Source organism: Eublepharis macularius, chromosome 18, assembly GCF_028583425.1.
Source record: "Eublepharis macularius isolate TG4126 chromosome 18, MPM_Emac_v1.0, whole genome shotgun sequence".
Taxonomy (NCBI): domain Eukaryota; kingdom Metazoa; phylum Chordata; class Lepidosauria; order Squamata; family Eublepharidae; genus Eublepharis; species Eublepharis macularius.
The window spans coordinates 10372813-10385764 of NC_072807.1; the positions used below are offsets into that span (position 1 = coordinate 10372813).

The 12952-nt window shown below is 44.0% G+C and overlaps 1 protein-coding gene across 1 annotated transcript; it reads left to right on the forward strand.

Moving 5' to 3' along the window:
• Positions 1 to 248: 248 nt before the first annotated feature.
• Positions 249 to 10239, forward strand: OLR1 (oxidized low density lipoprotein receptor 1). Its single transcript, XM_055002935.1, has 6 exons — positions 249 to 339; positions 3678 to 3776; positions 6169 to 6318; positions 7762 to 7913; positions 9250 to 9362; positions 10092 to 10239. Exons 1-6 carry the CDS (start codon positions 249 to 251, stop codon positions 10237 to 10239), a joined length of 753 nt encoding a protein of 250 aa, XP_054858910.1.
• Positions 10240 to 12952: the final 2713 nt, after the last annotated feature.

The window sequence follows — 12952 nt, forward strand, 5'->3', positions numbered from 1 at the left end:
AGTTCATTGATTCATTCCAGCTTCCTAGGTACAAGACTCCATGCCTAGCTCCCTGTCTTGAGGATGTGGGTGTCCAGTCATGCACTGAGAAACTCCCCCCTTCACTGTTCTAGGAGGACAAGGATGTGTCATTGAAGTCACAAATTCCTGCAGTGTGTGGTATGCATCATTCCCTTATGACTATAAAGCCTCTGTCTGCTTGTATGGTCCTTTGTAAGGCTCTAGTTTGCCTTGAAACCTAGCCCAAAATGGCTGAAGAAGTAACTTACGCTGACCTGAAGTTCATGACTTTGGAGCAGACCAAGAAGCAAGAGGTGAAACAGAAAGCCAACAGCAAAGGTACTGGGATGGAGTGGAAAACCCATACTCACCAATCTGGACTCACCCCACTGAGCCTAGAAAAGAACAGGCATTATGATCAAGTAGCTAGAGGAGTGGATTATTATCATGAGTAACTAGCAAATATCAGATTATATTCTGCCTGTGTATCAACCCACAGAAAGAATTTGAGATGGATGCAAAGCAGCATTTATTACGTGTTGTCTTCTGTGTATGGAGAGGCATTGTAGATTTGTTGAAGAAGAAGATCTCTAGCTTTTGCACACAGCAACCTAATTGATTGGGTAAGAGCTAATTGCCCTCATTCAAGAGGAGCAATGTGCAATAGTTAAGGTGACATGTGCATAGAGAGCCAATTGGAGTAGTGGTTAAGAGCGGCTGGACTCTAATCTGGAGAGCCGGGTTTGATTCCTCACTCCTCTGCTTGAAGCCAGCTGGGTGACCTTGGGTCAGTCACAGCTCTCTCAGAGCTCTCTCCGCCCCACCCACCTCATAGGGTGATTGTTGTGGGGATAATAACACATTTTGTAAACCGCTCTGAGTGGGCGTTAAGTTGTCCTGAAGGGCGATGTATAAATCAAAGGTTGTTGCTGTTAATATTATTGCCCAGTCAAAGAATATGTGGTGCTACCGATCAGCATTTTGCCAGGGAGAGCAAGGCAGGATCTCACAAAGAAGTGCTATATTCAGAACACAGTCATGGCTTACAGATATCATCTTCAAAATAACATGGAAACCTTATTTATTTATTGAAATATTTATATGCAATTTTTTCCCTGATGAGGGACCCAAAGCAGTATATGTGCAACAGCCCCGGTTCACTGAAGAGTTGATCTGGGATCAGTTTGGAGAGGGGCTCAATCAACGCTTTATGCGGCAAGCCATTGGCCCAGAGCAAAGTTGCCAGCTCCAGGTTGTGAAATTCCTAGAGATTTTGGGGGAAGAGCCTGGAGAGGTTGATGTTTCTCAGCAGGGTCCTCAGCAGGGTATAATAGCATGCAGTCCACCCTCCAGAGCAGATATTTTCTCCAGGGGAACTGATCTCTGTCGGCTGGAGATAAGGTATAATTCCGGGAGATCTCCAGCCACCCCCTGGAGGCTGGCAACCCTAGCCAAGAGTCCTTCGAGTTGTGCCAAGAACTTTCTGCCTTAGATCTTGTCCAAACTTGGAATAGCCAACTTGCTGACCATGACTGGGTAGAAAAGTAGGATCTAAAGTTTGTAAATAAATAAATAAGAAAATACCAGAAACAGAGAGACAAAGACTCAGCCGTGTTCCCACAACTTCGCTCCCTGATACTAAATGTTTCTTTCATTTATGGGATAGGAATGGATTGTGCTGGAGGTGTCTAGTATTTGTCTATGCTTTTTACTTTGCTACCATGTTGAATGTATATTGTAGTATGATCTCAGGCTTAAAATTCCTAATTAATGGCTGTTATTGAGATATAAAAGAATGAGTTATATATACATTCGCTTCCTTTACTGGGGAAAAAAGAAGCATTTTACCCTATCCAGCAAGAGTTCATACAAAAAACAGCATGAGCCATGAGAACAAGTTTAAATCTCATAAGGGGTGTGCACTTTGAACATTTTCATGTTAACTCAGATTTGGATTTCGGAGAGGCATGCTTTTCATTATCCTGAACTTTTGAGACTCTCATAACCATTTCAGGAGTAGAAAAGAGCAAGAATCCAGTAGCACCTATAAGACGTAACAAAATCTGTGGTAGGGTACAGGGCCGGATTGAGGGGGGGCAGGGTGGGTAGCCTGCCCCTGGCACTGCCAAAGAGGGGGCGCTGGGCGTGGCTGCCAGCTGCCTGGGAGGCTGAGCACAGGGTTGGGAGCCCCTCGCCAGCTCTGCCGATGGGGTGGCTGGCTGGCGTGCCGCATGCGCAGGACCTCCCAGCCCTGCGCTCAGCCACCAGCGCGGCAAGCCAGCTGCCCCAGCGCACGCCCTCACCGCCGCCAGCTCCGCAGCTCACCATGGGCTGGGGCGGCTGGCTTGCCGCATGGGTGGCACAGGGCAATGGGGCACGCTAACTGCCTCCTAGCCCTGCACTCAGCTGGCCGCGCGGCAAGCCGGCCACCCCAGCACCTGGTGAACCACGGAGCTGTCGGCAGCGAGTGTGCGCACTGGGGCAGCTGGCTTGCCGCGCAGGTGGCTGAGCGCAGGGCCGGGAGGTCCTGCATGCATGGCAAGCCAGCCAGCCGCCCCAGCGCACGCCCACACCACCACCAGTTCCACGGCTCACCGGGCGCGGGAGTGGCTGGCTTGCCGCTTAGGCGAACATGGCTCCCGCCCTGCGTGATGACGTCACAAGTTTGCCCCGGGCGCTCGCGCGCCTGAATCTGGCGCTGGTAGGGTAGGAGTTTCATGAGCCACAGCTCACTTCTTCAGCTACACAGCTCACTTCTTCAGGAGTATGCGTGTGGGAGGGTACTTTTTCAGGTCTTAAAAATTCACAGCTATCAATTATGGCCAGGTCTAAGTGCCATAGGCAATATGATATGAACATTATTTCTTATTTCCTATTCAACTTTGCTAGACACTGAGGCAAGTTGTTCATAGATGCCAATTACTCTTTTGGCTGTCAGTAAACATTGCTTGGACACAAATTCCATGACAACAGGATACTGTGTTTCATTACTAACATGCTTTAGCATTTTTTCCAAACTGTCCTGAAGGGAGTCCTGATCAAACAGGGAGGTTTCACTCAGTGATACAGGGCTATCTGAAGACCAGAATATGAGCCTTATTTCCTGTGGGTTATAGAGAAGCGAAGTCTGCCTATAGGAAAAATGATCCAAAGGTCCTGGTCTTCTAGTTCAGGGAAATGCACTAGCAGCGCAATCCTATGGAGAGTTACTCCCATCTAAGCCCATTGACTTCAATGGGCTTAGACTGGCGTAACTCTTCATAGGATTGCATTGTAAATGTCCTTTTTTTTTTAGAGTTTATAAGTCAGTGAATACAAATTTAATTCTTGTGATTTTGTTGTTGTTAAATTCTTCTAGCACTTGGAGACAGCAGCTAATATTTAGTGTTGCATGACTGGGAATTGCAAATCAGGAAGAATTTTGGCTATGTGTAAACTGGTGATTTAAAAATAACAACAACAACAGTATGCTGATATACCGCTCTTCTGGACAGATTAGTCCCACTCAGAATGGTGAACAAAGTCAGTGTTATTATTATCCCCACAATACATCTGGGGAGCTGAGGCTAAGAGGAGTAGCTTACCCAAGGCCACTTGCTGAGCTCATAGAACTGGCTGAGCTCATGCTACAGCAAGAACTTTATTTTTCTCTGTTGTTTTCCTTTGTTTACTCTCAGCCTCTCCACTAGTTTCCCACCAGTGGCGACTGGCAGCAGTGACCATTGGGATCTTCTGCTTGGTCCTGCTCGGGACATCCGGTGCCCTAAGTTTCAAGGGTAAGCAGGAACAGCCCACAGTGGCATCTGTCCAGCTTTGAGATTCTTTGTAAAAATGCCCAAATGCACCATTCAGTAAATATCTCTTCCTCCTAGAATAAGGTTACAAGTCCCCTGGTGGTAGCAGAAGATCCCCTGCTTTCACTCTCTGCCCCCCCGTCCTCCCCGCAACCACTCACCTGGCCAGCAGGGAGAAAGGCATGGGAATTAGCCTCCTAGGCACACTCCTGGGTGGTTTAACAATGATACATCCTGGGAGTGACATCATCATGCTGCCCTGAAAGCGTTCCCACCCTTCGCAGTGGGGCCAATTTGGGCCCCAAATGGGCCAATTGAGGTCCAAATCAGCCCACTGCAAAGTGTGCGTACACTCTCGAGCCTGCACGATGGCATCACCCAGAAGTGAGGTCGCCAGAAGTGCCGTCAAGCACGCAAGGGAAACAGAGAAGGTGAGTTTCTCCCACCGGGAGTGTAAGAGGATCTGGTAACCCTGTCCTAGAAGCTCAACAGTCCTGGAGAAAAATGTCCTGTCCCTTTAATAGAGGTTTAATAGGATGTTGTTTACCAGTTGGTGTTGTTTACCTCCAAGCCATAGAAAAAAATTCTTTTTTTTTTTTTAGAAAATTTTTATTAGGTGAGAATATTAATACACAACTTTCAAATAACATCTCATTATCCTTTCCCCCACCCTTTCCCTCCCCCCCTTTTCCAAGACTTCCAACAGCTTTCCAACCCTATAGCCTAATCTATTCCCAATCTGTCCCCTTTTTCTGTAACTCTTTATCTCATGTTTACTTACTCTTTTATTCAACTAAGCCCTATCTATTAACTTCAAAAATATTGTTATAAACTTAAAATCTATTATCTATTACTTTATATTAGCTCCACATATCCCCCCAATCCTAGCCATTTAATCATGTCCTATCCTTGGCTACTCTGTAGATCGTATCCCTCCAGGCCTTTCTGTCTCTGACTGCTTCTTTCAATTCCTTCATGTTCAGTCCAGTGTCTTTCATGATGGTATCCAGCCAGCGGGTTTTTGGTCTTCCTCTCTTCCTCATTCCACTCACCATTCCTAGCATCATTAATGTTTCTAGTGAGTTGGCCCGCATTACGTGCCCGAAATAGCTGAGCTTCTGTTTTGTAATCTTCCCCTCCAGAGACATGTCAAGTTTTATGCATTCCAAGACAGCTTGGTTTGTTACTTTTGCTGTCCAAGGGATCCTCAGGAGTCGTCTCCAACACCACAGTTCAAATGAGTCAGTTTTTCTCCTGTCCATTTTTGTTAACGTCCATGTCTCACATCCGTAGGTTATTTTATAGGAAACACAATGGCTGTGACCAGTCGGCGCTTGGTGCTTATTGTAACATCTTTGCATTTCCAGATTGAATCCATGCTGACCATTGCTGAGCGTCCAAGTGTGATTCGCCGCTTTACTTCAGGTGTCCATTCACCCCTGTTATTGATTTGTGAACCTAGGAAGACAAAGTTGTCAACCACGTCAATCTCATCATTGTTTATCTTGATATGGACTCATTTGTTAGTGTTGGTCATGATCTTTGTTTTTTTGATGTTCAGCTGAAGCCCCATTACTTCACTTGTTGTCTTTAGTTTCATGATCAGAGTCTTCAGATCTTTAGCCTTCTCTGCTAGCAGTGTAATGTCATCTGCATATCGCAGGTTGCTGATTGTTCTGCCACCGACCTTTGCTCCACATATATTTAAATTTAAACTAACAGTCGGATAAAATATCTACTTTAGTAATTCTCACAATATCTATTAACTCTAAGTCCACTTACATTTGAGCTAACAATTAGCTAATACTTCACTTCATATTCTTACATAGTATCTTTGATTTCTTCTTGTTAACATAAAATCCAGCCAGATCTCCGAACTCTTTTATCTTATCAAGCCACTTTGGCATATTTTGTATTGGATCTTCCTCTATGACCATCACATCATCTGCAAAAGCTCTAACCTTGTAGGTAAATCCTTTAATCCTTATGCCTCTTATAGCCTCATCTTCTCTTATTTGAATCAATAACAAATCAATAGAAAAAAATTCAACTGCCCATTTCCACAAACGTAAGCCTCTAATAAAGGGACAAGACATTTGTAGCAACCCTACACTCTTGATGTGGAATTTTAGGGTTTTTATTCTGGTCTCATTGTTGAAGTTCTTGGAATGGGGCCCCTTGGAATACCTGTTGATTTTGCAGCCGGAAGAGTCTTTATAGAACTGGCTGGTTTTTCTCTCTGCCATTTTAACTTTTCATGGCAAAACTGTTTTCGTGGCAAAACTTCGCTGCCATAAATGCAATACGGTAGAAACAGTAATATCAGCAACAACAATATGGAAAGTATTCTTTGTAATTTTGTTCTGGACTGAAGTTCTGCAGGTGTGCCAAATAGCGAACAGACAAAATGAAAATCTGACCCAGCAAAGGCAGATGGTGGAAAACCTACTCACAACACTGAATGTCCTCCAAGACCAGAATCAAAACCTTTCAGAGACTGTGCATCAATTGTCAAACAACAAAGGTAATAATAAGTAATGAAGAGCTACAGATTTTGGCAGTTTTTTATACGTGCTTTGATCATCACTGCCCTCTACAGGATAGATTCAGAGCCAGTGTGATTTTGATTTTTCCCAAAGCAAAATCTCTTATCAGGTGGAGTTGCCACAAAGCTAAAATCCAGTATAGTGACAAAACCATCACAACATAATTGTTTTACTTTGTTTAGCAATCATCTGAATATTCCTTCTTCAGATGTGTTTACTATCTGAAACAGCACAAAATGAGAAATGAGGAGTCATGAGTTGTGACATTAACCCTGTTCACAAGTTACAGTACGGTTGTCAGGTCTCTCCCTATGGCCACCCATGCTGCTTGACACTGTTCCTTCAGGCAGCAGGAGAATTTTTTTTTTAAATTGCTGTTATCACACAAAAAATCCAGAAGTGACATCATATTGCTCTAGCAATTGCTGGTAACTCTATGGTTTTACCATAGAGTTTCCTAGAGCAGCATGATGAATCCCACCAGGTACCAACCCTAAGTTACAGTGAAAAAGCACATTTGTTTTATTGTTATTCTAATAATTTTATTAACTGTATTTATTGAATTTTGATACTTATTTAGGTTATGTATAGGATTAATAATAGGGCACTTGCACCTTAAGAATATTGGGTGAAATATACTTAGAAATACTTCGACATTTGAAAAATATTGTATTTTTCTCAGTGGAGTTGTCTCATTTAGTTGGTATCCGAGCTATGACTTCGCCTAGACCTCTTAGCCCCTTCCTAGGAAGGTTGGATCAATAGCAGGTAGTAACTACAAGTAGTAACTACAAGGAACCTAAGTGCCAATGTGCTTGAAGCCATAATAGGATAACCTGACAGCACCATTCCTTAATCCTCCTTAGGGGTTCTTCCACAATGGCACTATCTGTGGAGAGAAAAGTGGCAGTGCAGGCCAGTCTTATAAACATGGAAGTAAACTTGGATTTGCCAATTCTGGGTCGGGAAATTCCTAAAGATTTGGAGCCTGGAGACTGCAGAAGAGAGGAGAGAGCTCAGCAGGAATGTGATGCCGTAGAGTCCACATTCCAAAGTGGCCGTTTTCTCCAGGGGAGCTGATCGCCATAGTTTGGTGATTAGTTGTAATTCCAGGAGACCTCCAGGCGCCACCCAGATGCTGACCACACTGTGAGTGAGTGTCTGTGGGCCATCCCTGCTTTTGCATGGTGTTTGCAGAATACTTTGGCCACTTCTTGAGCAGAATCAGTGCAGACTGGGATGTCCTGAAGGAACCGGAGCCAAGTGGCCTCTATGGCACTGCCAGGAGGGCAGAGACTGCTGGGTTCAACATCCTCTTGGTTGCCAGGGGTCCTCTAGGCCAACGACTCTTCCATAGCTTTCCCCAGGAGCAGGACTGGCTTTCTCTGGCATGGCTTCTTCAGCAACTTTTTATTTTTAAGGCCATCACTGCATCCCTTGCCCTGAGAGATGGCTACAGAGAGGAGCAAACTGCTACTTCTTTTCGACCAAGTGGAGCTCCTGGGAAGAAAGCAAAGCTCAGTGCTTGACTCTGAACTCCAGGCTCCTTAAAATAGAGAGTAAGGAAGAGCTGGTAAAGACTGAGTTTCTTCTTTTTTCATGATTTGGGTACCGTTTGATTATTTATTTATCAAGGCTATCATCATTTGATAGATCATTTTCTGGCAGTTAATCTACACACCCTGTCTTGGAGCCTGTTTGGTGTAGTGGTTAAGAGCGGTAGGACTCTAATCTGGAGAACCAGTTTTGATTCCTCCACTTGAAGCCAGCTGGGTGACCTTGGGTCAGTCACAGCTCTTCCAGAGCTCTCTCAGCCCGACCCAACTTCAGGGTGATTGTTGTGGGGATAATAATAACACACTTTGTAAACCACTCTGAGTGGGCATGAAGTTGTCTTGAAGGGTGGTATATAAATTATTATTATTAATTTGCAAAACATACCCTCAAGCCTTTTTTCTTGAGAATGAAGGTTTTATACTGTGGGCATTGGTCATAAGTTACTAGACCTCAACAAGGTGTTTAAATTGTGTTTATTTACCCTATGGTGTTGTTTATGGAAATGTCCTTGAAATTGACTGAACTAATCTCACACTGTGTAATCTGCCTTGAGTCTCAGTGAGAAAGGTGGACTGTAAATGACATAAAAATTATATATTCCCAGGTGAAGACTTTGAAGTATCACTGGCCCCCACAATACTTTACAAACTGACCTAATCTCTCTGGTGTTTACCCTAGAGTTCTGAGGCTTTCCTAGAGTGTCATATCCGCAGTGATGTCACTTCTGGGTCTTCCCTTAGAAGTTTTGTCAAACCATTCGAGTTGTTTCCCCCTTCTGGGGAGCTCAGGAACAGGCCTGACATCCCCAGCAAGACTGCATCATATAGAGTAGGGTCCCTTTCCCCTTCTTGTGGCACCAGCAGCAGTCCCTTACTAGAGGAGGTAGCAACAGATGCCTCAGAACTTAACCAGATACCAAGTAGGGTGCCCATCCTCCAGGTGGGACCAGGAGATCTCCCAGAATTACCACTCATCTCCACACTACAGAGATCAGTTCCCCTGGAGAAAATGGCAGCTTCAGCAGTTGAAGTGTATGTCATTTTACACCCCTACTGAATTCTCTCCCCTCCCCAAACTCTGCCTTTCCTGGCTCTTCCCCAGATCTCCAGGAATTTCCCACAGAGGAGTTGGCAACCTTAAAGCCACTCTCACCTGGACCCTCATCTTCACTGAGTCTTTGCCTTCTCTTCCTCCTCCATATCTGTGTCCTGCTTGAAAGACTAAACAGCAAAGACCTTTTATCCAAGTCATTCAGTAACACAGAAATGCCTACATTTCACCAACAAAAGTGACCTATTATTTTTTCCCAAACAGAAATTGATTTGAGCCTTTCATTGGGTTTTTCCATCCAGGCTTTCATTCTGGAATCAGCACAGGCCTATAATTCTTTCTGGATTGGCTTGTTTCGCAGCAAAGCTGGTGGACTTTGGCTGTGGGAGGACAACAGCACCTTCTCCAGTGACCTGTGAGTATTTGTGCTTCCAAAACCATTTTCAAAGAGGGTTTGATTGAGAGTCATCATAACTGTGATCCAGCATGTCCAGAATATTTGAGATTTTCCTTCTAGCTTCCATATATTATGCTTTGAGATATTTTTTATGTGCTGTATTGGAAAATGACTTTCAACAGAAATCAGATTTTGCCAGATGGTCTGGAGATGGACTCCCCTCAGATTAAAAATGTATTTAAAAGGAATTCTCAGTGACCCCCCCCTTTATCAGCTTTCCCCCAAATATGTGTGAACCTATTTGTGCCAGAAATAAGCTTCTACCCCTCCTTATCCAGCTTGCAGATATACAGGAGAGCAGTGGCATGTCCATGCAGGCTTGCCAGGCCTTGGAGGTACTCAGAGCATCTCTGAATCTCAACATGGCATCCCTGAAGGAAAGGGCAGGGAGAGTCAAACCAAAACTGTGGCTGGAGAACCCAGAATTGGAGAACCCGTTTCTATATATTCCTGCAATATTTGCTGTAATGAGAGAGATACTCTTCTTTTTAAAACAGTATTTGCATCTTCATGCTTTGAAGTGTGATCTCAAATTAAAAGAAAGGTATATGCTGCCACAAACTATGCGGAAACGCTGCAGTGGCGTGCAGAATACAAATGTCCACCACTATTTTTGTTATATGTTTTGCAGGCTTGTGCATCCTGGGCTTTTTAAAAAAAGCAATACATGATTACTTTCTCTTGCAGGTTTAACATCCCTGAAGCTGGCTCCAGTAATTATCCAACCTGTGTGTCTATCCTGGGTGGGAATCTAATTGCTTCTGATTGTTCGGGGTACCGGTTCTGTATCTGTGAGAAAACAGCAGCTCCAGAAAATCTTGACCATAGGATGTAGAATTTCAAAGGGAACCAAATGTTGCATTGATTTCAATTTTCTGTTAGTATGTCAGAGCGAAATAACAGCTCAGCAAAATAACCTTACTTTTCAATATTAGTTTCAGGCAATAACAAACTACCATAATCTTTCTTCTTGTACTTCTTGTACGCATCTCCTAAATTGTCCTGCTTTTGTGACCACGTTTCGTTTTCTGGTTTTATTTCATTTCTTGCTCTTACCTGCCCAACAGATTCTACAAAGAAAACCTCAGAAAAACTACAAAATAACATGGCACATAGGCTTTAACTGCTTCAGATCTCAGACCCGCCTCCCTCCACCAGCCAGTCCCAAAATGATACCTGTGTTACCAGAACTGCTTTTTATAATGGGGAAATTAGCTTAGCAGTCTGGAACTAAAATTAGCGCGGATCTAACCTATGTTTACGGAGGTCCCGATTCCAGACACTCTAGTGACAAAGAGGCAGACTACAAATAGTTTCAATAAACTAGCAATGCAGGAAACTTTAACACAGTCCATGGCAGGCCTTAAAGCAGGAGAGGGGGCCTACTTGGCAACACCTGTTAAAAATGTTCAACCCCTCCCCCCCTTTAGGTTTTTAAATGTTAAACAGAACAAGCAGGTGCATTGCATGATCCAGGGGTGAAAAAGTCACACCCACCTACCAACATTTCCTCTACAAAATAAAGGAACTCACCTTTTAAGAAAGAGTTGTGTTGCAGTTTCACAGACATATGGAACTACCTGTCAAAAGGAGATCTCAAACCCAATGGCCCTTTATAGGTTCTTGGGAAGCTACTCGGCTTAGCCATTTAAGAGCAAAGTACCGGAAGCAGAATGGTAAAAGGAAGCAGAATGGTATGAGGAAGCTGCCAAAGGATGGACTGAATCCAATGCTGCTGCCCTTAAAGGCTCAAATCAAAAACTGGGGAAAAAATGTCAAGACCTCAGCTAATCATGCCAACCCTGAGTCCTGCTCAGATTGATGCCATCTGGGCAGCAGTAAATAGTACAAACAAGTATGCAAAGGAAGTCCCAGTCCAGGAGATTAGTAGGGCAAGCATCAGACAAGAGGAATGCATTGTCAGCCATAAAGGGGCAAGAATAACTAGCAAAGGTGGAGAGATAGGGAGAGCTGTGGATACACCAGAAAGGAGACAGCTTCCCCTGACAGGGGCACCGAAGGGAGGGCAGCAGAATATATGACAGATACAGTAGTGCTTGTGTCTGCAAGGAAATGGAGGCAGGTTTCTTGGACATGGAAGACACATTTTCCGGAGCTAGAAAGGGGTCAAAGTGGTGCAAGAAAGGCAGAAGCTAGTTCCCTCAGACCATTATTGCCACGTCCCTGGATGTCCCCTTCTTCTTACTTCAGAAGCCTGCACTTCTAACTAGAGATGGGCACGTACCGGAAAATAGACCTAAATTTCACATGAACTGGCCCAGTTCACTGTTTGTGAACCAATGGGTATGCCCATTTCCCACAGACCCACAACTTCTTTGCTGGTCTGTGGTCTGTTGGTCTGTTTTCTCTCTCTCTTTCTCTCGTTCAGGAAAAAACAAACTATATGACAAAACACTACAGGCTGCCTCCACTCTTGAAGAGCAGAAAATGTTCTATCCTGCACAGATAGTCCATTGACCTTCTGTTATTACTTCGCTGCATATTTGATTCCAAACCTCGGAGAGACCAAATTAAGAAATAGAAATGCAGCACCTTCTTGGTCCAGTCATTAGGGAATTAAAGCAGAGTAAATTAAAAAGAACATAAATAACTAATCGCTCAGTCCTAAAGGAGATTGTGCTCTGAGAGTCAACTAGCCCCATAACGGCATATCTGGCCAGTGCGCCAAGCCATTCCAATCTCTCTTCTTTTCTCTGAGAGTTCAGCTGTTGTGGGGAAAATTTGGAAGAAGATTATATTTTCAACTCAGTTGCATTTCATCTTTTCAAATCTAGTGATCTATTATTTAGGTGCAGTAGAAAAGATCAAGAATCCAGGAGCACCTAAGAGACTAACAAAATTTGTGATAGGGTATGCACTTTCGTGAGCCACAGTTCACTTCAGATACTTCTTGGTATCTGAAGAAGTGAGCTGTGTCTCATGAAAACTCATACCTTGCCACAAATTTTGTTACTCTTGTAGGTGCTACTAGATTCTTGGTATCTAAAGAAGTGAGCTATACTACAAACTTTGTTAGTCTTATAGATGCTACACAGCAGGGCTTTTTTTCAGCTGGAACGCAGTGGAATGGAGTTCCAGAACCTCTTGAAAATGGTCACATGGCTGGTGGCCCAGCCCCCTGATCTCCAGACAGAGGGGAGTTTAGCTTGTGCTCTGCGCTGCTCGGCGGTGCAGAGGGCAATCTAAACTCCCCTCTGTCTGGAGATCAGGGGGCGGGGCCACCAGCTATGTGACCATTTTCTCCAAGGGCAACCCACTGAGTTCCACCACCTCTTTTCCCAGAAAAAAAGCCCTGGAATACAGTAAGAATAACATTCCTGGATGGCACCATTAATTTCAAAACATAACTGGGAAAAGATACCCAAGGCCGGAGCTGAATATCTCCAGATATAAACAATTCTTAGCCTTCAGTGTGTAGTGGAAGTAAACTCACTGTGCCTTTCTCATGGCCTTTACATTTATAATGTTACAATCAGAATTTCAGGAACAGAAATGCAAAACAGAATGGGTAGAAGAATTTTCTCACA